Below are 24,843 nucleotides of genomic sequence, written 5' to 3'. Positions count from 1 at the left end.
AATTGAAGTTTGGAAATGTGTCAGCTCTATTTGTTTTTCCTCATACTTTTTCTTATATTTAGAAACACACACACACACACACACACACACACACACACACACACACACACTGCAGCCGTTACTGAGTGTTTCCCAGGGTTTGGATCCCAGTTCAAGATGACTACTGAAAGTAATTTTCAAGATATTTATACTAAAAACCATGAGTGTCTCTTGTGTGATATTATTAAGATTGTATTGAATAAGTAAATGTATCCCAGTGAATGTAAATGTTAATCAAAGAATAATCGATTTACATCTACTTGTCTTTGAACTGGAATAAACTTTCTCCATTCCGCTTCATGCGCTTCAAAAACCATATAAACAACGGAGGAAGATTTCTCTCTTGTCTCGTGTTTTTACTCTCTGCTCTGTCACACTCCAGCATAGCAGCAGCATAGTTCCTGGTTTGGCCGCCGGCGTAGTGTTCAGCGGTAGAAGCAGTGGTAGCAGGGCCCTCCCTCTGTCTCTGCAGATAAGTACTCGCAGCCTGCCTATTTCCAGGCATGGACAACGGCTGCACTCAGACATGGCACTGCGACATTATACTCTCGACTTCAAGCTCTCTGCGGCAGGTAAGACGAGCGCAACGAGCAGCTGAACACGCCTGGGGCTGCACGCTAGCTAGCTGGCTAGCCTGCTAATAATGCTAGTCAGTCACTGCCCTTCAAAACAAGTAACGCTTTATTGATTCTGATGAAACATAGCTGATAATGGCATACACACATATTGTAGTGACAAGTCGGGGCTTATAGCTGAAAGTCATTGCACGTTAAATATCTACTGTCACGTGCATGTTTTTGTGTTAGTTACATGTTTTAAGTTGACGTCTATTTGGTCTCGTTGCTGTGATTAGAAGACTCAATGAACCCATTGTGAATAAAGTGTGTTCAAAGCCTGCGCTGTCGCACAGGAAGCAGCGCAATTTTTTTTAACCATTTTTGTAGTTTTCTTTGTGTTGAGACAAAAAAAGTTAAGGCAAATACCAGTTAGTGGGCTGATGCCGAGACTGGCTCAAGTAGACTTTTAAGTCTGTGGTTCAAGTGTGACCGAGCTCTTAGACTGGCTTTAAGCTACTTGTCTCAAAATATCAGTTACAGGAAGTTGTACTGTAGTCACCAATAAGTAAGTATATGGTTAACGTTATGTGGTAATTCAAAAATGAGCTACACCTCGGAGGGATCCCTCTACCAGGATGGACAGAAGTGCAATAGTTGTCTTACAGAATGAACAACATAATAGAGTTACAACATATCCGAAGCATATGATATAAAACAGGGGTATTCAATTAACATTCCAAAAGGTCCAGATTGAGGAAATCTCCTCGGGCAAAGGTCCGGAATATGACTTGCGCTATAGCTTTAGTGCTCTCTATCTATCTATCTATCTATCTATCTATCTATCTCTCTCTCTCTCTCTCTCTCTCTCTCTCTCTCTCTCTCTCTCTCTCTCTCTCTCTCTCTCTCTCTCTCTCTCTCTATATATATATATATATATATATATATATATATATATATATATATATATATATATATATATATTGTAATAGAATTGTGACTGGGTGTAGAACCTCGATAGATGAAAACCTGCGATGCAAGAAAGCACAAAGACTCTGGAGAAGAAGCAAAGTTAGTAATTTCAATTTATTTTGTATAGCCCAAAAATCACAAACTTGCCTCATAGTGCATTACAATCTGTACACATACAACGTCCTCTGTCCCGGGACCCTCACATCGGAACAGGAACAACTGGGTAGCATATCTAGGAGCTGGTTCGAGGCAAACCTGAGCCAGCCCTAACTATAAGCGTTATCAAAAAGGAAAGTCTGAAGCCGACCCTTAAATGTGTCGAGTGTGTCTGCCTACCGGACTGAACTGTATGCTGGTTCCACAGAAGAGGAGTTTGATAGCTGAAGGCTCTGGCTCCCATCCTACTTTTTGAGACTCTAGGAACCACAAGTAGTAATAAAGGACATATCATGATTAAAGATAACTCTGAGATTCTTTACAGGGGTGCTGGATGCCTTCTAGAGAAACTATATCATTAGATAATGGATTTCTGAGGTGATCTGGCCTAGTAGAATAACTTCAGTTTTGTCTGAGTTTAACATCACAAAGCTGTAGGTAATCCAGATTTGTTTACGTCTTTAAGACATGCTTTAAGTTTAGCAAACTGGTTGGTTTTGTCTGGCTTGATCGATGGATATAATTGGATATCATCTGCATAACAATAAACATTTATGGAGTGATAATATTGCCTAATGGAAGTGTGGAATATATATGTGTGTATATATATCTATCTATCTATCTATCTATCTATCTATCTATCTATCTATCTATCTATCTATCTATCTAGATATATATAGATAGATATGTGAATAGAATTGGTCCAAGCACAGAACCTTGTGGAACTCCGGGACTAACTTTGGTGTTCGTGGAGGTTTCATTGCGTACAAACTGAGATCGATCTGATAAATAGAACTTAAACCAGCTTTGTGCGGTTCCTTTAATGCCAATCAAATGTTCTAGTCTCCGTAACAGGATTTAATGATCAATGGTATCGAATGCAGCACTAGGTTTAATTACAGCTACTTTGAAGGACTGTGGTACATGGCCTGTTAGTAAAGACAGATTGATCATATCTAGTAAAGAGGTGCTAACTAAAGGTAAAACTTCTTTAAGCAGCCTAGTCAGGATGGGGTCTAACAGATGGGTAGAAAGAATCTTATCATTAAAGAAGTTCATGAAGTCATTACTACTGGTAAATAGGAATACATTTTCATTGTTCTAACTTCTCTCCTTTCCCAGTGGACTCTTCCTCGACAGTTCCTGAGCTACTGTCCATATTTCATGAGCAGCAAATGACAGAGACTGTCCATGAAACAAATGGCCATGGATACCTGGGAACTTTTGTAGGCAAGAATGGCTGGTAAGAGAAACACACCTCAGTCGTGTAGTTTATTACATGTTAGTTACACATTCTGTGTATACATGCACATTAATACTGGTACATGGAGCCGATCATTTTCTGGTAAATAGCTGAGAATGGAGGCGTCTCTTAGTTAGTTCACCCTCTGGTGAAATTTAAACTGTTTAGTGCTCTGAACACACTGAGGAGGATTGTGCTTCAGGTGTGGTGCAGTGGATGTAGTGATGCGTTCCATTATGAAACTTCAACATCAACTTTGCAAAATGAAATGTTCTCATCACTGTATTGCTTTGTGTCATCTCTTTATCTTTTCCACTTCCTTTCTCAGGCTTGCTATTTTGCGTGTGCCCTCCCATGGGCTGGTCACCGTTGATCTGCAGTGTTATGAAGAGGAGGACGTTGCACAAGTAGACAATGTAAGTGATTTAAAAAAATAAAAAAATATTTATACCATTTCCTAAAGCCCAAAACACAGAGGAAGTCCCTCAATGTCAAATGTCATTTGATGTTATTGACATTTAAGCTTGTCAGGGGATGTAATAACTTATTTTTTATCACTCATGAAGCTCTCTTTACCATACAACTTTGTGGGGAAAATGGATGTAGTGAAAGTAAGAACAGCATAGAACTTAACTTCTAAAATAGCTTCTGGATATGTGACAGAGAAATCGGTATGTCCAATATTATTGCCTGAACATTTTGTCTACTGGCCTCAGGTGCCCAAACATGCACTTTCCCCATAGATAGCCTATTTGTCCGTCCTCTAAAAGTACAACTGTGCCTCTAATAGTAGACACATGCAGAGCACAGCGAAACATTATGGCTGCTGCCATCATAATATTGCCTACTGCAACTTCCCAATTATCACAGAAGGTACAATATTTGTTAAAGGCATTTGTCAAAATACAATTTTAAATTCAATATTGTCGTGCTGCAGAGATGTCCTGGCGTACACATCATACTCTACTGACTTAAGGAAACATCTTTGTTTGCTACAGATCCTGGAAAAATGTAATATTGGGGTTCATATTGCAATTTCAGACAAAATAATAACAATTTAAGATATTTTTCTAACAAAAATTGTTCCTCCACAGCTTTTAAATGCACTGGAATTGAAGCTAAAGGTTATCTTGAATGGCAATATAACACGGATTAAAAGGTGAGTATCTGGAGATCTATGGCTTTGCTCATGTTGTTACTTCATTACAGCTCACATGTCGCAGTAATGTTGACTACTTGTTCACCATTCACACCAAGGCTCCCAGCCCTCATACGAGGAGCAGAGGTTGACCGATACTGGCCCACAACTGACGGCAGACTGGTTGAGTATGACATGGACCAGTTGGTGTATGAGGAAGATTCTGCATTCCAAAACATAAAGATACTGCACTCACAGCAGTATGGAAACACTCTAATACTCGATAACGACTTAAGTAAGTGTATACGACTCTAAATTACATGTTTCTCATTTTAAGACACAATGTACAGTTTGGCTCCATCAATTGATAGAAGCTATTTTTAAAGTGTAATTTATAGGACTAACACCAAAAACAAACTTTATATCAATTGAAATATTGACTATTTTCAGAAAAATCGATTAATCTAAATGATTAAAAAAATCAAACTGACCTTTACATTTAAGTTTATTTTATGATGTCTAAGTATTTTCAATTATTTTGTGTGTAAATGATTATGTTACCTTGCAGACCTGGCAGAGAGTGACTTGGCCTACACCCTAGCCATCATGGGTAGCGGAAGAGAGAATTATACTGGAAAGGAGGTGCTGATATTAGGAGGAGGTGACGGAGGCATCCTTTTTGAGATGGTCAAACAAAAGCCAAAGATGGTCACCATGTTGGATATATCCTTTACGTGTTCACACAGCTCTCACTTATATGTGTAATTGTATATCCGCACCTGATTGATCATTCCTTTACAAAGTGTGCACATTGACCAGAAGGTGATCGACGCATGCAAAAAGTACATGAGAGGAACTTGTGGCAATATTCTCGACAACCTGGAGGGAGACTGTTACCAAGTGAGTGCTGATTGAAAATCTTTGCCTCACACACGTTCCTCAACTGGATCTGTGAAATGTGCCCAAACAGGATTTAACACAACGTGTTGTCCTCTGTGAAACATTTTACAAATATTTAGCATATCTTCCAAATGAGAGAAACTTGAGAGGAAAGTTGAGCTGATTGTCCTCGTGGTTCTGCATTACAGATACTAGTAGAGGACTGCATCCCTGTGCTGAAGAAGTATGTCCAGGAAGGGAAGACGTTTGATTACGTAATTAATGACCTGACTGCAATCCCAATATCCATGGAGCCAGAAGAAGGTATTTCTGTATTTTTCTCTACATGTACATCCTCTGTGAGGTTTCACAAATGCTGCTCCACTGACTGTCTGACTGCTTGTACGTAGACTCTACATGGGAGTTCCTGCGTCTCATCTTAGACCTGTCCATAAAGGTCCTGCATCCCTCGGGGAAATATTTAACACAGGTGAGTCTGTCCTTACCTTTAAACGCCAGTGAAACGGCATCTTCAGGTGTTTTTCTTCAGTTCATTGATGTATTTTCTCAGCAAGGGAGAAACATGTAATTTGATTAACACCTGAAAGGTCTATTTCCTGCTATATAGAGCCTTCAATCATGCCCAATAAAGCTGCTCTTTCACTAGAACGCTCAGTTTATATTGTGCAATATATTAGTGTGTTTACCACAGGAGACTGTGGTGGGTGGACCTCTGACCCTCTAGGGGGGTCCGGGGTCTTGCTCCCCAGAAGACAATTGTGTGCATTTTAAAGTTAAACACATTGATCTGGTGCACTTTGAGAGCGAAATTGTTGACATGGGGAAAAAAAGTCACACTCACAAAAGCATTGTAAACGAGACGGGGTCTGTGTTTCGAGACGGGTCGGGTAGGTTTCCCACATTGCAGCAGACCCACAAGCTACCTCGGTTCACACTGTTCAAATGATAAAATGGCTTATAAAGACGGGAAATGTCATTTTTACTTCACATACGACATGTGAAACCAGATATAATGATATTTGATTGAAGTTTTATGATCAAAAAGAGGGTTTGCAATAACATGAGTCTAATAGTCGGGATGCAGCTGCTCTGCTCATGGGTGGGAGGGGTGAAATTGTTCTATATCTAAGCTTTACGGTCCATATTTTAATATAAAATTTAGTTTCAAATTGTCAAACAGGAATATTTAATGGAATGGAAACTGGCTAACAAGGGGAGAAGTCATTTTTCATTTTATTGGGACATTGATGTGATCATTGGATCACTTAAATTTAAACCCCCCCCAAAAATACATTAGCTACAGTTTGTGTGTCACGTGACATAATTTAGTTTGCTACCGGTCACCAGGGTAACGCTGAGAACATGACGGAGTCCCTGCGTCTGTACGAGGAACAGCTCGGGAAGCTCTCGTGTCCCGTGGGCTTCTCCAAAGAGGTGGTGTGTGTGCCCTCCTACATGGAGCAGTATCCTTTTCTTACTTCTAAGGTTTTGATATGCTAATGTAATACTGTACGTTTTTGCACCCCGTCATATTTAGTTGTGTACGATCCTTAATTCTATTGTGTCAGATGGGTTTTCTACTCTGTGTGGAAGAAGTAAAGACCTCCACATTTCTCTGCTTGAATCCCTAACAACTGGAATGCGAACGCTCGTCCCATTTCTGCTGTAGCCTCTAGATGTGTGTTCAGACTGAATGTCACGTGAAAATTAACACAAAGTTTGGATTTCTGCATTATTTGGGCTTTGAAAGTGTGAAGAGACTCGGATCTGGAGAAATAAAGCAAAAGTAGCTGTAGTTCCTCACACTCGGTCTGTGTGAGGAACTACACAGCCTGTTGTTGGATAGCTACATCTGACTCACTGCAGCCAACAACTGTACAGCGATTGGCTGTTTTTGGTTAACAAGCATGGATTGCAAAACACTCCAGCAGACAACTTAGTGGAAATAAATCAAGATGAAAATTGACTTTGCATTCAGTCTGAGCACATCTCAAAGGGTCCAATGGCATTCCCCCCTCACCTCACCTCTTTTAACCCCATTCTAACCTGACTTCCTGTTTTAGTTGTGTGCTGGCTACAACTTTTCAGTTGTATTTTGTTTGTTTTACTTGATTTGGAATACATTTGCATGTACTCTGAAGAAACTGTTAGATGCTTAAACAGTGATTTGATACACTGATAATGTGGTGTAGCTCATCGTACAGCAGGCGTGTGCTCTCTCCTTTTCCTTAGGTTTTTTAAAGTTATTTACTCTTGGGTTATGAGCTCAGGTCGTGTGATGGACCATTGTTTAGGTCTCAGCACAGCTGAACTGAGTCGCTTTTAGGCTGTTTTTGTTACTGAACTCAAATGTGATTTGATTGTATCAACGCAATGTGATCACGCTGATTAAGACTAAAGTGTTTGAGTCCAAATATGTTTTAAAAGGGAAACGATTCCACCACGTCTGTGCTTGTGCTGTTTTTATGTCATGTTTTATTAGCACCTTTTGATTTCTCCAATATATTTGAAGTTATTTAAGAGTGAATATGGTGCATGAAAAGGACGGTGAATGTAGCTTGCTTATACAGTACACACCACGTTTACACGTGATCAACCCTGTGAGACTCGGTTACATTTATTTATTCAATATAATTTCACCAAAAGCTGTTCTGTCCCACTTGAGATACTTTCTGTGACCTCTACAATTAAAAGTGTTTTTCGGGGAACATGTCTTGACTCTTGTTTTTCTCCAAAAGAAATGGAAATGATGAATAATAATCAAAGACAGTTAGAATATTTACGGAAACCATGTCATTATTTATTTTATTATTTAATAAAATGATAACGTAAACTCGATTAAAATTGTAATTCCACAATAGTATTTTAATTTGAAATGTAATTGTTGAATTGTGCATCATGTCACACTGTCATAGTGGGAGAACAGAGATGGTTAATGTTACAAGTGACACCTCTACTTTTCCTACTATGACAAGTCAAAATGTCTGCTGTGGAAAAACGCATGTAATATGTTATGACGTCACATAATTATTAAAAATTGACCATGGGTAAATATCTGTGTAAAGTATGCAACATACCATTGGAATATGATTCCTTATATTGATAACATCACTGTACAAAGAAATAACGATTGTTCAGGTTCCTCGTGCAAATACAATTACGTATGAATATAGGAGTACAAAAATCAAGTGCCATGTATCATGTTACAAGTCATACATGTGACATGAAGATGGACATAAATTACTCTACATTAACATTATATACAAGTATTTAAAAAATAAGAGCCGTTAAACAGGCCCATTGCATGTGTGGAAATAGTTTTTGTCTCAAAAAAGTATGAATTGAAAGTCTCCTTGTACAACCCTACAGTGTGCCTTGGATTATTTCTATTAAGTTGACTTGCAATTTATTCTTTTTTGAGACCATAAAAGAATTCCACTCGTGCAATGAGCCCTTCACAAGATTAATTAAGCACCGGACACCTGAAGGATCCAAAGAGCATCTGTATGTGATTACCACAAATAAAACAGCAGCCCTTCTGCTCCATTGTCCTCTCATTAAACAGACTGTTCTGTCCTTTTTGCATCAGGGTGCTTGTTGGTTTCTGTACTGGCTGTTGATCTCGTTGAGGACCACATCCCCACTAGGGTCTTCATCTGCTGTGATTGTTCGGTCTTCAAATGGGTTACCTGTAACACAGCGCCATAGCATTATGTCTATTTTTTTAGTTCCTGCAAATAATATAATGCACACCCGTATAACAGGTGTGCAGGGGAAATAGAACGAAGGTGGAGGGCTCCTCGCCACTGTCGACACAAATTTTGCAGACTTCACTTACCAATGCCATTAATCTGCTCTGAGGAGTCACTGACGAGGAAAGACGAGGAGCTGGATGAGTTGTTGGACTTAGAGGACTCTGAAGAACGAAGAGATGTAATTCTGGTCTCGGATGACTTCTTCGCAGTCTTCTGTGTTGCAGTGCGGCTCCATTCTGGGAAAAGAAATTCAGATTAAAAAGGTGAAACGTAACATAATCACTGACATGTAATTGATTATCATCATCATGCATCTGATGCACTTAAATATGTTACTCGGAAGGAACAGATGTCCACATTCAAAGGAATTAGAAAACACAGAGGATTATGTGAGTGTGAAGAGAGGTTACGAGAGGTTTCCAGCCAGACTAGTAGAGTTGTAAAATGTAACATGAATAACTAACCTGAGTTCTCTGCTAGTCTCATTCTGCCACAGCACAGGTAGGTCCTCCACTGCCTCCTCACATTTTCCTTTATCGCGCAGTACAACACAAATATGAAGAAACCTACAAGGCAGAAACAGAAAGTTTATGTATATTACATGCAGACTGCACAGACAGTTTGTTGTATTCAATAATTGTATAGTTTTGACTTGAAGGACTTGCAGTTTTTTCTATTTCTTCATTAGGGGTCTGTGAGATGTCCAATTATTGAAATGATCAAAATGCTAAATTTTGAGTTTTCTATGCTGCTAAATACAACATAAGTTATATGATTCCCCGTTAAGCCCTAAGCCTATTTGTAGGCCTCTCCTCGATTTTTGCAACCCATAGTAAAGAGAGTGATTTTCGTCTAAATATAAGGTGTATTTTAATAGTTTTTATATTGTAGAAAGCTGACCCTTGTGAAATTTGTTCTGATTTGTAAATATCAGTATATATGTCACTGGTTAAGAGAACATTAAGATGGAACACAGCACAAATTGAAATTCTTTATCTCCGATTTAAAATTAATCCAATTTTGATAAGACATTTTTTTTTTATGTTGTAGTTGAAAGCTCAAACCTCTCCCAGATCATAGCCCAATGGGTTGAGAGTCTCTCTGCACAATGTTTTATTTGATAAAGTGAAGCATTCAAGAGCTAGAGAGGTATGGGTGCAGAGATTTCAGCCGAGGTCAACCAAAATGTCATTTGGTTCCAGCTGTTCCATTGTAATTTTATATAGTATATAATTATATATTTCACTTCTTTTATGACTAATAGTGTTCAATCTATCATATGCAGCAGTTTGGCATCATTTAGAGAGCCTGGATCCTCTCTGAGCCTGTTTATGTCTGTCACCCATGGGATTTTCTCGTCTGGCTTCCAGTCCAGGTCTCCTAGCTCAGCCTATGGTTGGTCGATGCCAGTCAATGGAACCTCCTTAGAAGCGTCTGAGTCCACAGAATCTAACAAACCCCTCGTGATTTTGATTGACAGAAGCGTTAACCAGTAGGGAGTAAAACCGTGGCGCGTCACCTGAACCGTGTGCACAACATCGCCGGAATTCGATCCCATCCCCCCACGGTGCCTTTGTTAGATGGGCCCTTGTTTCTGCACGGGGACATTTCAGAGACACACCAGAAATACGTAGAAATATTGTTGACGGAAATAAGCGGAGATTTACAGCAGAACAACGAAAAGGTAAGGAGCTTTGGATGATTTTGAAGGATATTACGCATTGTGTTTCTGGTGTTTGTTTGCTCACAGCCTTGTGAGGGTTTACCGGAGAGACGATCCGATGGTAGTTCTGGAATCTGTGTCGAATGCTCGTGCTTTTTGCTATCTCGGTTGCCTATGCTAACCGTTAGCTTTGTTATGCCATCTCGGAGAAGAGCAAGTTATGGCTAGAAATACGTGATTTTGTGATAAATCTTTTATTTGCGTACACTATTTGTGTAGAATGGTGTTTGGAGTGTGCAAGAATGTCTTAGATTGTTTGTTTTACCCAGATTTTTAATTTTTTTTTAAATTTAAAAAAAAAAAAATTAATTTTCATAAATACATGCATAAATGGACTTTTTTGGACGGTAAATGCTACAGTGGACCCGAATTTGGGTCCGTCGGGCTTAACAGGTTTTAAGAGTGTTTGTAATTGGGCGATTTGAGCCCACTTACATTTTTGTCTCCTTTTTCTTCACATTCTGTGTGAAAGGTGAGTGCTACAAGACTGAAAATAAGTCAACTCACCTTGCAAGGAGTTAAAGATGGCAAAGAGGTACATGAATGGCAGGTTAAGGGGGCCCCAGGCAAAAAAGGCAAATCCCCAAGTGAGGCCCAGGAGGATCATTATCCCTGCCACACTGCGCACATCCTGCAGCATGGTGCGGTGCTGCACATTGTGAGGGTTCTGCCTCTTTATCCGGCACAGTTGCACCAACACCACAACGAACATGACAAGGTTGAAAAGAAAAACGATGCAGAAATAGGCCACCACTGCTACATAGAAAGCAATGTCATTTTTCAGCCAGCAGCTGTGGGAGAGGAAATGGATGGAAGAGAATTAAAGGGTTATTTTTTTGTTTCATGTGTCTTGGTATTTGTGTTTTTTTAGTTTTTTTTTTTAGTTTGTGTAGAATCATGTGCATGTAACTGACAGAAGACTCACAAGTCATCACTAGTGCCATCGGAAAACCTTCCATAGGAGACAAGACCGTAGTTGTCCTTGTCAATCGCAATGACAATGATGACCACAATCATCGGGACACCCCAGCCGATCAGCGAGAACTTCAGCATGTACCGTGATATGTGGGTATTGAAGACTTTCACAAGGGCCAGGTACATGTGGACAGCCTCAAGTCCCATCCAGGTGAAGGTAACCAGCAGGAAGTAGTGAAGGAACCAGGCGGTGGAGATGCAGAGGCCCACAGCATCTGGGTAGAGCGCCAGCCATGCATCCACCAGGAAGACCAGGTTTAGCAGCAGCAGAGCCACGCACAGCTGGATTAAGATTTTAGATGGAATGTCCTTCCGCAACTTCCTGCAGTGTTCAAATGGTTTAGACAACACAAGTTTTCTCAATAAACAATGTGTTTACTGTAAAAAGTGCACTGGCTCTTTCTAGTTTTCTTAATATTGCCTTGCAAGTCAGATCCATTTTTTGACTCCTTCTATATATATTGTAGTTTGTTTGGTGTTAAAGATGCAGTAATCAACATAGCAGCTTTTACATTTGAAAATGTTAGTGCGACTCTTATCTATATACAATCGCTCAGGCAAAATGTTCAACATTCAACAATAGCTCATGACTCTCAATACTCACCCAAAAGCCAAGTAGGTGAGGAGGGTGATAGACAGGAAGATGGCAGAGATTCCACAGCCGATATATGTGATAAAGGTAAGGATGGTGGCCTGTTCACGACTGATTTCAAGCTCTCTGGAGAGGTCCTGTAAGAAAAAGAATAAATAAAGACAAGTTGGAGCAAAGTGGGAAAGTGTTCACTAACCCCCCCCCCCCCCCCCCCCCCAAAAAAAAAATATAATCTTCTCACCAGCAGTATGGCAAAACTGGTTAAATGGTTGCAGCCACAAACTGTCTCATTGTCTGTGCTGTTTCGGACAAAACAGCCTTTTTGATTCCAACCACCTGATTCGTCTGCCGGAAGAAAACACAGATGAACCATATTTTCTTCTTTGTTTACATTCACTTAATTCTGACAGACAAGGTTGGAAAACTTACCATTTAATGTAAAGTCCCAGAAAACACATGTAGCCACAAAATTAGCCTGTCGTTTTGGGAAAAGGCACAAGAGCTTATATCAGTTTACAATCTCTAATGTACATCATGACTTATTTTTCTCTGTTGAGAGTGACTGCTACTACTCTTACAGCATGTTTTGGGCCCAGTTGTATTTAAACTGCAGCTGCTGAAACAAATTTAAAAAATAATATATTTTTCCACCCATTTTTAGGAGGAATGTTTGACAACAGTTTTGAAGTTATGTGTTAATATTTCATATGGCTGTAGCTGTGCAATCCAATACTCATACTACCATACTATTTAGTACAGTATACTGGAAAAAAAGATTTAGTATGTCCTAATACACAGTATGTCAAATGCAGTAAGCCAAAAAACACGATGTCCTACTGCATCTAGTCACATTTTGCAGTATGCAAGCCAGCATGCTTTTCTGGTTATTCTTTTTTCAAATGGACTTACTGGAACGGGCTCTGAGTTCCTCAGGTGAATTACAACATCGTCCCGCAGTTCTCTGATTGACAGGTTGGCCACACTCGCTCCAAGGATCCCACTATTGAGTTTCCGGTTTCCCAAAGATCTGTCCTGCATTTAGAGATGCAAAAACACAAGTTGTCAGTTTGTAAAGAAAATGTTATGATGATAATATGTGATTTAAAATGTAGTCTAGCAGTTTCTTTCAGGGATTTACAATTAAAAATACACAGACAATAAATGTAACACATTTCTGTATTGTAATCAAAATACAAGCGTCTCAGAGGTCTGGCTCTCTCTCTCTCTCTGCATATCTTGTTTGAAATGGGACATTTTGTTGCCTGTATGGACCTGGTACACTGTGCTCTCCTGGTAGAAATTGAACTGGACTCTGGTGGCCAGCTGCTGTTGCTCGTCGGTCAGGTCCTGTGTGAGAGATGGGGGCAGCCTGATGGAGCCCTGAGGGATGGAGGAGTCTGCTCTCAGGCTCCTCCTCAGCCTGGGATCCCCACGGACCTGCAACACACATGGGACAGAGTGAACAGAGAGGCATAGCCTTAACTATTTCACATCATAGACTTTTTAATACCACCTATTTATTTGGGTCAGCTGTGATAGCTCAACGAATGCCACCAAAATAAATGTAAAGCAGAGATGTACCCTTAGAAATTATATTACAGTGAAAGAAATGAAAAAAGTAATGTCCTTGTGATTAAATGTCGCAGGTTGACTCACCTGATTGAATGTTTTCATGCAGAAACAGAAACAGCGATGACAATGCTCTTTAATGCCTCTAGCATTGCTTTCCACTTACAAACAATGCAGCAGTAAAATGTCCCCTGTGACTGTTATATTAATGTGTGTTACATTATTAGATTGTAAATACTGATGTAAGCAGCATTTACACATTGAGGACAAGCTGCTTCATTTACTTTATTAACAGTTCAGTCTAGTGTTTATATATATATATATATATATATATATATATATATATATATATATATATATATATATATATAATAAACTGTGCTATTCATATCATACCTGTACATTACTTGGGTCCGAGATGGAAAAAAATGTTTCCTGAAAGTTGGTGCCATCTGCTGGTTGCACAGACAGAGCCACAGCTGGGGACAAGAGGGTCTGAGGCTCTCCATCAAGAACCAGCTTCAACCCTACTGTATCAACAATCCCTATAATCCTGATGAAAAAAAAAATCAATATTGTTAAAAATATCAAACATTAGAATACAGCCAATTCATTTACACCAGTGGTTCCCAACCCCCGCCCTGTGGACTATAAGTAGGCCTTGGAACATCTGCTACTGGGTCGCAAGGAAGCGATATGGTTCAGTGAAAAAAAGCGGAATAATTATATATACATAATAGGCTATTGAAGGTTATCTTTGCGGTAATTACTTTAAACGTGGCATGGTCTGTGCTGCATTTTTCATCATCACTCCATGTCACATCCACCAACATATACCAACAATACATAAAAATAAAAACATTTAAGGATTAAACAGTACAGGAAATTGTATATATATATTAACTCCCTAACAATCCAATGGGAGACCCTCTGTCTAACTTTAAGTTTCAGCTTGTGCAGTAGTCGGGGGTGTGGAGGACAATTAATTGTGCACTGGCCACGTGGGCAGCCTGCAACAAAATTGTCGATATAAAAACAGTGTGAAGTGACAAAAAAAATGTCTGAAACCCCTGAGTTTTCACACAATAGATAATGTCAAATAAATTAATCTGTCACCTGTTGGAGGAGTCAGACAGCACCTCAGCAGAGGCTCCCAGCAGATTGCTGACGATGTGGATGGAGGTGTTCCCCAGCGCCAAGCTGACGTTCGGGCCTGACAAAAGATTCTCCAGCTGAGACACCAGCTGATCCACCTGGCTGGAGTTCAGCTTGGACACGTCTCTGGTCAGCTCAAGCAATGTGTTGGCTTGGCTTTCAGCTGTGGTCAACAAAATTTAAAAGGGATACTATAATGATGTAAATATTGCAACAGAATTGTACACAGTGCTGAGGTAATAACAAACCTGCAGCAGCAGTGGTGGTGGCATTCATGGCTTGAGCTGTTGTGTTCAGTGGGGAGGAAGTCCCATTTACAGAAGAGGTGGTAGTATTTGGCTGTGCGATTGTCCCATTTACAGAAGAGGTAGTGGTGTTTGGTTGTGCGATTGTCACATTTACTGAAGAGGTGGTGGTGTTTGGTTGTGCGATTGTCCCATTTGCAGAAGAGGTGGTGGTGTTTGGTTGTGCGATTGTCACATTTACTGAAGAGGTGGTGGAGTTTGGTTGTGCGATTGTCACATTTACTGAAGAGGTGGTGGAGTTTGGTTGTGCGATTGTCACATTTGGACCGGGTGTGGTAGACGGCCCCACAGCACACTGCTCTTCCAGCTGCACAAGCACATTTATTCCATTTTGACTGTAAAGAAAAAGGACAAATTTAAGATTTGGGGTGGAAGTATTTTACATCAGGTGTTGAATGATTATCAACTACAATACAAACAGCTCTGAAAGGTTTTGTTAAGTTAGTGCAGAAGATATGGTGGTAAGAAGATCATACAAACCAAGTGAGGATGTCAGAGTCTTCTATTGTCGTACAAAAGGAAGCAGACGTTAGGTTAACTGTAGTCCACCTGAAGTTGGATGTTAGTGGATGGTCACTGACTATTGAATTTCCACAAATTGCTGTGTGACATACAAGACAAAACACAAATGAGAAGTTTTACAGGACAGACCTACAGTTATTTTTTTGACTGTAGGAAATTATGTTGAATCGACTTGTTTCCCTGTTCTTAATATACACACCTGCTCGTGTCACTTGACCATTGAAACTGATTTTTTTCTCAGACTGAAACAGATTCATCACGGCTGCAGACACGTTACAGATAGGAACCTCATGGAAGAAGCCTAAAATCACCTTGCAGCTTTGAAGACGAGAATAAAATAATCAGAAGTACATAGATTTCAGTCACTGTTAAAATATATCAGAAGCTTTGAGGGAACATTTCACTGCACTAATATTATTAATAAACTCACTTTGTTGCTGTGCTTCCACATTCCACATTGAAATCCTGAGAAGAAAATGCTATTTAATCACACTATCTCAAGTAATTACGTTAAAGTAACATATTAAAATGGTTATGTATGCTTGGTATACCAAATGTACTTCTGTGCATTAAAAGTTAAATTTTTCAATTGAATTTCTCTTGTAATTAGCTGGCTTGGTCATGATGAAACTCTTATTAAATCATTTAAGTACATTATAAGTTACAGTAGAAGATAGATTGCATTTAAAGCAGTTCAGAAATGCATTTTAATGAATCCCTTGTTTACATATAATATGGCAAAATGGTTTGATCACATTTAGATTAACTTTGCTCGAGTAAATAGTCAAAATCATCATAGTAGAAAACGCGAAAGTTTAGGCAATATGATTGCAGCGGATTACCTTGCATTCAGATGCAATGTTGGACAACGGACATGAAACACTGCATAGAAACATAACAAAGATTGTGATTTATTTTTCAATTAGATTAAAGGGTATTTTTTCATGTAAACTGTGATTTGCACATACTTAAATGGCAAAACTCACTCTGAACTTGAAGCACAGTTTTTTTGTTGTTTTAGCTTAGAAATCTGTAAAGATTCAAGAGATTAGAGTTACAATAACTAATTGATGCAAAATGGACAATTAAAGACACATACTAAAACATACGCTTACACATGTATGCATAACTTACAATAGAAATGAGGTTTGACAAGTTCATCTTGGAATTTTGTGTTGACAATTGAAAAGTGTAGTATGCATCTGAAAGCAAAGAAACAATATTAACTTATATCTATGTAGTTTAAAATCTGGTGGTTTGTAAGGGGGAAAAAAACACTCACCAGTTCCACCGCAGTAAGCAGAGCAGCTGCAGGTGTTGTTCTCTTTAACTGAAACAAAGTGAAAGCATGTTGGTTTACTGTATTCAAATATCAGTGTTAACCTTAGACTCTATAAAATATGGATGTTGTCTTTGAGGCGTCATCCATATGTTTCTGAAGAGCCGTTGTGAAGCTCACAGTGGGTGGCTGCCATTGCCATGTTGGCAGTGACTACACAGCCTAACTCTAAAAATGGACAAAGAGTTGGATTGTCGGTGGAGCTGAGGTGGGCCCAGAGGGACACAGCAGAGGAGACAGCTAGCGACCTGGTACGTCACCCACCTGTCACTCGAAGTGGCCACACCCTTAATTCTGCCTAACTTTAAGCATTTCTATAATTTAAATGTGTGAGTTATATAAAACATTCCCTGCCAATACAGTTGTCATAAAAGGAGAAATTTGCTATATAAATCAAACAGTTTTTTGTACCAGGCAGTAAACATGTATATTTCCGCGGTAAGGTTGGGCTTTTTAACATGGGCGTCTATGGGGAATAACTCGCTTTTGGAGCCAGTTTTGAGGAATTGCAGTTTTTAGCAGTTTTTTTACAGTGGTCATATACATACAGGTACATACATGAAGTTTGACCTCTGCATTTAGCCCATCCTAAGCTTTGAGGTGCTGAGGGCTGCTGTATCGAGGGAGGGCAACTTGGGGTCCAATGTCTGGCTCAAAGATACTTCAACATACAGACAATTGGAGCCGGCGATCAAACGGTGAACCTTCTGGTTAAAGGACGACCACTCCACCCACGGAGCTGCTTCCGCGTGGGCTTTATTTATCTGCACTGGAGGCTGCTGCTTGGTGTTAACAAAACCACAGCAATTTCAAGTTCTTCACGCAGTATTCAACCCGCCTTGCTTTATCACATCTTTCTGGTCACTGTGCCATTAATTCATTAATTTGTTTTATCCATAAAAAACAGGAGTATAAAAATAACAAGTTGCGGCTTTATGGAGGGATTTGTGCAGAACTATTACTTGGCTGGGCACAGTGACTTCTCAGAGTCTCCCCTGGTTGCCTGGCTAGCTCATGGTGACAACAATAGTTCAAGAAGTCACTGCACCTGGCCAAGAACTGAGCTTAAAAAAATAAACAAGATAGAACGTGTTAATAAGTCAACTTTAGCAGTACTGGCAGGCGTTGTTTTCCCCTGTTTCTAGTCTTCATGCTAAGATAGGCTAATATTTACCATATTTATATCAGATTGGTATTGATCTTCTCATCAAACTCTCAGCAGTAAAGCGACAAAGTATATTTCCTAAAATGTTGAACTATTTTTTTTAAACTTTGTATAATTGTATAGCCTCACATCTGCTACAAGTGTCCAAGTTTTAGTGGCAATGCTTTGGACTTTATGCAACGTCTTCTAAATGTCCCAATGTCTACTTTGACATTGTGGGTTAATGTACGTAGATCAATGACGAGAGGTTGGATATGTCCTTTAGTATGAAGATGTTTAAGGGAAATGTTCAGAGCTCACCTGCACCACAGTGAGTTGAGTTGCGCTGAGGAACCACATATGCAGTCCGGGACTCTTCACTGTTGAAAGATAACCACATTTTATTTATTTTTTAAATTGTGTATAGCACCCAACTATCTCATAAAATGTGAAGGCAAAACATGATTATACTGTATCTAATTATCCTAAGATTCAATTCATAAACACTACATTACAAAACATTGCTTTTCAAAATATGAAGACCGTTAATGTAATACATATGTTGGGGGGGTTATAAAGGAGAAACACAAACACTGTAAATCCCAAACATCTTACCATGATGCGCCAGTTGGACCAGTATACGTACAACTGTTTAGCTCTTGTATATTGCTATTGCACTCATTTTGTAGTGGACCTGTTTAATGACACAGAGGGTTGATTGCATTATGGGAACTTATTTGTAGGTAATTATGTATTTTTATGTATTATTTTATGTAGCGCAACACTCACTCATTCCTTCTGCTGATTTCCCCACCACACGGATGTCAGAAGATGTGTTACTGGCCGCACAGAGCGTACGAAGGATACAACATGAAGGGACCCTCTGCTTCAGCCGCAACGTCACAGAACAGTTGGTGTGTCTGAAGTATGAGGTTGGTGTCAACAAAGAGATTCCTAACACTTTTAGTAATTTGAAATTAGTTTGTTATTTCACTTACATTATTGCAGTCTTCATGGCGCATGAAACGTCAATTCCCTGTTAAAAAATAAATTAACCTTGATTCATGTGATCCTTTTATTCACACACTGTAACCAACAGATATATCTAAATAACTTACTTGAAAGAGGCCGGTTGTGTTGTCTCTACTGATTGCATTGAAAAACAAATTGAGACAAGATTAAAGTGTCGAAAAAAAAGTCTATATTACTTTTGAAAGAAGAGATATCACATGACCTTGCTTAATTTAATACACCTTGATGTTCAAGATGTTCCATTTAGTTGACCTAAGTCAGATATGGTTATATAACTGACATTAACATAACTGTCAGCTATCTCACTTTATGACTAATTTCTTCTTGTGCTACTGTTACTCTACATTTTAGCATATCACAGATAAACATTTTAATGGTTTTATGGCAGAGGTAAAACAAGCATTGTGTGGCTCAATGAAAGTTCAATGAGCCCTCATCTATAAGCGCCACTTGTGGACTCAGCGGCCGCTGTTCATCAAAAGACAGTCATAAAGGGTAGTTGTTCTTACAGTATGGACTCTGGGGAATCTGCTACTTACAAATAATTCAATTTGAAGTTATTTTGGAGGTCTATATTACAACAGCACAATTACAAAATGCTCCTTCCTATTCACAATGAAGACACATACTATTTTTTGTACTAAATCATTAATAACATAACAAATATTTTGAGATACCCATTGCTGTTTATACTGTCAAATTGTTAAGACCCTTCACCCTTTCTTTCATTTCATAAGTTCAACGTTCAACGATACCTGGTTTGTGTCACAGGGTCCCTAATTTCACGACGTACGCGCCCGTTGTTTGACTGACGCTTTGTAGTTTTGTCCTTTCCGTTGTTACTGTTGAGTAAAGTAGCTGTAGTTGTTGTTGCCGGTGTAGTTGTGGAGGTACTTTTTAATGCTGTTGTTGCCAGTGTAGTTCTAGTGGTGCTTTTTAACGCTGTTGTTGCCAGTGTAGTTCTGGTGGTGCTTTTTAACGCTGTTGTTGCCGGTGTAGTTCTGGTGGTGCTTTTTAACGCTGTTGTTGTTGCAGGTGTAGTTGTGTTGGTGCTTTCTAACAATGGTGTTGTTGCAGGTGTAGTTGTGTTGGTGCTTTCTAACACTGGTGTTGTTGCAGGTGTAGTTGTGTTGGTGCTTTCTAACAATGGTGTTGTTGCAGGTGTAGTTGTGTTGGTGCTTTCTAACAATGGTGTTGCAGGTGTAGTTGTGTTGGTGCTTTCTAACACTGGTGTTGTTGCAGGTGTAGTTTTGTTGGTGCTTTCTAACACTGGTGTTGTTGCAGGTGTAGTTGTGTTGGTGCTTTCTAACAATGGTGTTGTTGCAGGTGTAGTTGTGTTGGTGCTTTCTAACACTGGTGTTATTGCAGGTGTAGTTGTGTTGGTGCTTTCTAACACTGGTGTTGTTGCAGGTGTAGTTGTGTTGGTGCTTTCTGACAGTGTTGTTGCAGGTGTAGTTGTGTTGGTGCTTTCTAACACTGGTGTTGCAGGTGTAGTTGTATTGGTGCTTTCTGACAGTGTTGTTGCAGGTGTAGTTGTGTTGGTGCTTTCTGACAGTGTTGTTGCAGGTGTAGTTGTGTTGGTGCTTTCTAACACTGGTGTTGCAGGTGTAGTTGTGTTGGTGCTTTCTAACACTGGTGTTGTTGCAGGTGTAGTTGTGTTGGTGCTTTCTGACAGTGTTGTTGCAGGTGTAGTTGTGTTGGTGCTTTCTAACACTGGTGTTGCAGGTGTAGTTGTATTGGTGCTTTCTGACAGTGTTATTGCAGGTGTAGTTGTGTTGGTGCTTTCTGACACTGGTGTTGTTGCAGGTGTAGTTGTGTTGGTGCTTTCTAACAATGGTGTTGCAGGTGTAGTTGTGTTGGTGCTTTCTAACACTGGTGTTGTTGCAGGTGTAGTTGTATTGGTGCTTTCTGACAGTGTTGTTGCAGGTGTAGTTGTGTTGGTGCTTTCTAACAATGGTGTTGTTGCAGGTGTAGTTGTGTTGGTGCTTTCTAACACTGGTGTTATTGCAGGTGTAGTTGTGTTGGTGCTTTCTAACACTGGTGTTGTTGCAGGTGTAGTTGTGTTGGTGCTTTCTGACAGTGTTGTTGCAGGTGTAGTTGTGTTGGTGCTTTCTAACACTGGTGTTGCAGGTGTAGTTGTATTGGTGCTTTCTGACAGTGTTGTTGCAGGTGTAGTTGTGTTGGTGCTTTCTGACAGTGTTGTTGCAGGTGTAGTTGTGTTGGTGCTTTCTAACACTGGTGTTGCAGGTGTAGTTGTGTTGGTGCTTTCTGACAGTGTTGTTGCAGGTGTAGTTGTGTTGGTGCTTTCCGACAGTGTTGTTGCAGGTGTAGTTGTGTTGGTGCTTTCTAACACTGGTGTAGTTGTTGCTGTTGTCATGAGCGTTGTCTCGTCTGAAGTACTTGCAGATGTAGTTTGTGGCGAGGTAGGGCTGGCAGTTGTTTCTTCATGGTTTGGAGACACGCAGCTCTGCAGCTCGTTTTGGAACACCTGGCTAAGCTGAGAAAATGAACAGAATACTCATTATATTTTATCACAGGATATGTACATCATATATCCATTATTATAAATAACAACTAGTCCATGACTAGTTTCCCTACATACCCAGGCAATGATTTCTGATTCATTCTTCTGTCCATTGACATCCACAGTGACAACAACAAAGTAGTATACTGTCGTAAGAAGGAAAGACAGAAGGTAGTTGAGGAGACAAATTTTAAAAATAGGGCATGCAATTAGTGAAAGAGATATCCTGAGATAACCCAAATTATATTTTCCACATCCCAGAACCTCAGAGTTTATTATACAGCTGTTTTCATAGGTTGAAATGTTCTCTCCGTTATTATATCACTGATTAAAGGACAATTTGAATTTGTTTTCAAGCTTCCTATTAGCTTCAGCTGAACCTCATCATAAACTTTCTCTAATAAAAAATCTAAAAGAAAAATCCAGCGACCCTGGGACAAAATCTTATGAAATGGTCAAATTTGTGTCAGCTTGGAGGTCCTTGACGTGAACAAGTTTGGGAACCACTGTAGTAGATTCAACTACAAAGTAGTACTGCTGATATGGCAGCGTGTAAGATGATTCTGTCAAGTTGCAAGTTTACCTGACATCTGTGCATTTGTTGTAGTAATGGAAAAAGGGGAAGGAGCAGCAGAGGTCTCATTACAGGAAGCCTGTGCTGTAGGCGGAAAGAAATAATAATTACTTCCACTCTGCACAGAGTGAACGAAGAATAGGGAACTCAAAATTCAAATTAAAACACTTCAGTTTATGGTGATTATTGTGCCGTACAGCCATAATACTGTAAGGTAGAAACTGGACGTAGACATTAAAAAGTCTTGTATTTCAATACCACATGGAGTTTAAATATATGTATATAGGTTTGTTGGAGATTTTACTTGTACTGTAAATTGCTAGGTAAAGAAAAAAGAAAAAACATATAACATGCATCAATACATTGATAAAAATGATTGAATAATAATTTAGTATACATATAAAATATTTTTGGAAAACAAAAGTTCAGGTATATTTGACAGTCTGTTCCTCTTGGTCATATTTTCCAACTTTCTCTACAAAGAAGTTAAAGCATTGTGAAGTTTTGCCTGATTAGGAAACAGACAGCAAATCGACTAGAAAAACAAGTTCCAGTACACATTAGGAAGAAAATTGAACATGTTCCTATGTGGGTGGGACATGCCTGACGTGTCAGACAGTACAATTTATAAATAGAGGTGCAGAGCTGTCAGTTCCGATACGGTTAGCAGATGAAAGATGCTGCTTCTTCATTGTCTGCAAACAACTCTAACCAGTCATAGCTTATCTCATACCTGCCAATAGGACGACCAGCAGAAGTATGTGAAACCAGTGTAGATTTTTGACATGTGAGCCTGGCTTCTTCGCTCTGTAATATCACAAAGACAATCATTTTAACAGTTTTTCCAAATGTATGAAATTAAAATGTAAGCTTCATTGTACTGACATTTTGCTCTTTTGATACCTATTGTTGAAGAGCAGTTCAAAACGGTGAAAGAGTGAGGCATACAAAAAACTTCTCAGGCTATTCACAAACACCTCTTCCCACCACACCTATGTGAATACATACTGTAGGCATATCCTGTAATTATGTTGTAAAGGTTTTCTCTTTGGTTCTGATCATTCAGTCAATCAACCATATCTTACAATTTTCTGAATAAAGAAAATGAATAAAGCCAAATCAAACACATTCCTTGAGAACCACTTTTGGGAACAATCAGACTATAGCACAACAGAACAAACACATTACCTTTATCACAGCTGAGGGAAAGTGCAATAGAGAGTAGTACGTATTGCACTGTACAGACACGTTTGTTTTCATGAACAAATGGTGAATGTTTGCTCGGACCAGAGCTTCTCAGTGGTGTTTACATTTGTTACGAAGCTGTGCCGTTACTATGCAGTGATATAAGAAGTTCTGTAGCAGAAGAGAAGCAGAAGTTCTCTAAACTCTGGTACCTGCTTTTATTATTAATACAAAATAAAGTGTAAAAGAATCTAATATATGTAATATTATGAGCTGTAGGGACACAAACAAGTCAAAGTAAGGTACGTGTACTGCTAGACTACATGAGTCATTTAAGTAGTAAAGAAAAAACATTCAGTCCCTCCTACAGCGGGTTTCACACAAATGGAGCAGTAAACAAAAAGCTTAAAGACAGTGAAAGTTGAGTGGGTGAAAACATTTTGTCCAGCCTTGAGGAAGGATAGAGTAGAAGCCAATAAAAATCATTGCTCAGCGAGGTGGAAATCCAGGCAAACAGCTAAACAAAAGGTAACTCCTGAAGGTTAGGAATAACAAAATTACAAAAACAAATAGCGACTGAGGAGACGACCAATGTTCCCTTGCTCAACAAATCAAGATGTCTTGTTTCAGTTTGTAGATGATAAAGTCAGAATTTTGCATCAACACAAATCCACCGACCCATATCCTTCCTGGGTTTTCTACAGCCCCTTAATGTAATCTGAGCATCATTGTACCACTAGAGTGTTTCTGGTGCATACCAGGTGCACCCTCTCCTACACTCTTAAATAATATTATCAGTAACTTAATTGAATACTTGGGTAAAAGATTAAACAGCATTCACAAACACAGCCAAATATTCAAATAAATGTAAACACAAAACAAGATAATATTACAGAGAGGAAAACAAACATTACAAGATATTTTAAAAGTGATTAGGTTAGGGGTTTAATAGTAATTGATTTAGTTATATCTGTAAATAGACAAGCTTGGTGTATAATCCAGATTCAAACCAGATCCAGCAGTGATTCCTAGTTAAGGAAAAGGAGACACCACCACCACTACCACCACCAGCACCAGCACCAGCACTTTACCTGACAACGGAGGCAAACATGTGCCGACATGAAGAACCATCAGAACAAATGCTGGAAGCTTTCATGATTTCGTCTTCATTTTCTTGAAACATAACTTTCCGTGGGCAAATTCTTGAAATCTTCAATCCTCTTGAAAACAACGCCAAACCATAAACATTAGGTGTGCATTTTCTTCTCTAAACCTACACAATCTTGTTGTTCCTGTCGTTGTTTGGCAGGCTGCTGCTATTTCCCTGTGGCTTTCTCATACGGTATCAATAGGTGACACATGTGGCACGCCTCTTGAAGCGTCAACCTGAACAGGTGGATGTTGCATACATTCACTTTACCTTAGTGTTGCAACAATTGTCCACCTC

The 24,843-nt window shown here is 39.3% G+C and overlaps 2 protein-coding genes across 2 annotated transcripts; one reads left to right on the top strand and one right to left on the bottom strand.

Moving 5' to 3' along the window:
- The first annotated feature begins 435 nt into the window (after positions 1 to 435).
- On the top strand, positions 436 to 7,710 carry sms (spermine synthase). Its single transcript, XM_068715813.1, has 11 exons — positions 436 to 611; positions 2,844 to 2,964; positions 3,293 to 3,380; positions 4,059 to 4,123; positions 4,222 to 4,397; positions 4,671 to 4,825; positions 4,913 to 5,002; positions 5,191 to 5,305; positions 5,392 to 5,471; positions 6,350 to 6,465; positions 6,571 to 7,710. Exons 1-11 carry the CDS (start codon positions 566 to 568, stop codon positions 6,599 to 6,601), a joined length of 1,083 nt encoding a protein of 360 aa, XP_068571914.1. The 5' UTR covers positions 436 to 565; the 3' UTR covers positions 6,602 to 7,710.
- A 691-nt stretch (positions 7,711 to 8,401) lies between these two features.
- Positions 8,402 to 24,682, bottom strand: LOC137876333 (adhesion G-protein coupled receptor G2). Its single transcript, XM_068715812.1, has 30 exons — positions 24,488 to 24,682; positions 22,945 to 23,018; positions 22,221 to 22,295; positions 21,716 to 21,783; positions 19,869 to 21,610; positions 19,200 to 19,227; positions 19,080 to 19,117; positions 18,871 to 19,001; positions 18,697 to 18,775; positions 18,403 to 18,461; positions 16,881 to 16,928; positions 16,733 to 16,800; positions 16,585 to 16,628; positions 16,441 to 16,480; positions 16,029 to 16,063; positions 15,798 to 15,916; positions 15,557 to 15,677; positions 15,020 to 15,411; positions 14,733 to 14,934; positions 14,013 to 14,169; positions 13,320 to 13,484; positions 12,957 to 13,079; positions 12,477 to 12,522; positions 12,289 to 12,392; positions 12,060 to 12,184; positions 11,406 to 11,777; positions 10,988 to 11,271; positions 9,222 to 9,323; positions 8,841 to 8,993; positions 8,402 to 8,691 (listed from the first exon to the last, which is right to left on the bottom strand). The coding sequence occupies exons 1-30, from the start codon at positions 24,577 to 24,579 to the stop codon at positions 8,588 to 8,590; spliced, it is 5,190 nt and encodes a 1,729-aa protein (XP_068571913.1). The 5' UTR covers positions 24,580 to 24,682; the 3' UTR covers positions 8,402 to 8,587.
- Between the last annotated feature and the right edge of the window lie 161 nt (positions 24,683 to 24,843).

This window comes from Cebidichthys violaceus, unplaced genomic scaffold (genome assembly GCF_023349555.1).
Source record: "Cebidichthys violaceus isolate CVI_PGR_0920_01 unplaced genomic scaffold, fCebVio1.0.p SCAF_20, whole genome shotgun sequence".
NCBI lineage: Eukaryota > Metazoa > Chordata > Actinopteri > Perciformes > Stichaeidae > Cebidichthys > Cebidichthys violaceus.
The sequence above is the reverse complement of the archived record's forward strand: the minus strand, read 5'-3'. Positions and strand labels throughout refer to the sequence as shown.

Excerpts from the sequence above, each read along its gene's own strand:
- sms (XM_068715813.1), top strand. The coding sequence starts at position 566 with ATGGCACTGCGACATTATACTCTCGACTTCAAGCTCTCTGCGGCAG. Across the intron at positions 5,306-5,391 it reads ATCCATGGAGCCAGAAGAAG|ACTCTACATGGGAGTTCCTG; the intron begins GTATTTCTGTAT and ends GCTTGTACGTAG. Across the intron at positions 6,466-6,570 it reads GTGCCCTCCTACATGGAGCA|ATGGGTTTTCTACTCTGTGT; the intron begins GTATCCTTTTCT and ends CTATTGTGTCAG.
- LOC137876333 (XM_068715812.1), bottom strand. The coding sequence starts at position 24,579 with ATGTTTCAAGAAAATGAAGACGAAATCATGAAAGCTTCCAGCATTTGT. Across the intron at positions 19,118-19,199 it reads ACACAACCGGCCTCTTTCAA|GGAATTGACGTTTCATGCGC; the intron begins GTAAGTTATTTA and ends ATTTTTTAACAG. Across the intron at positions 15,917-16,028 it reads TGTGGAAGCACAGCAACAAA|CTGCAAGGTGATTTTAGGCT; the intron begins GTGAGTTTATTA and ends TCGTCTTCAAAG.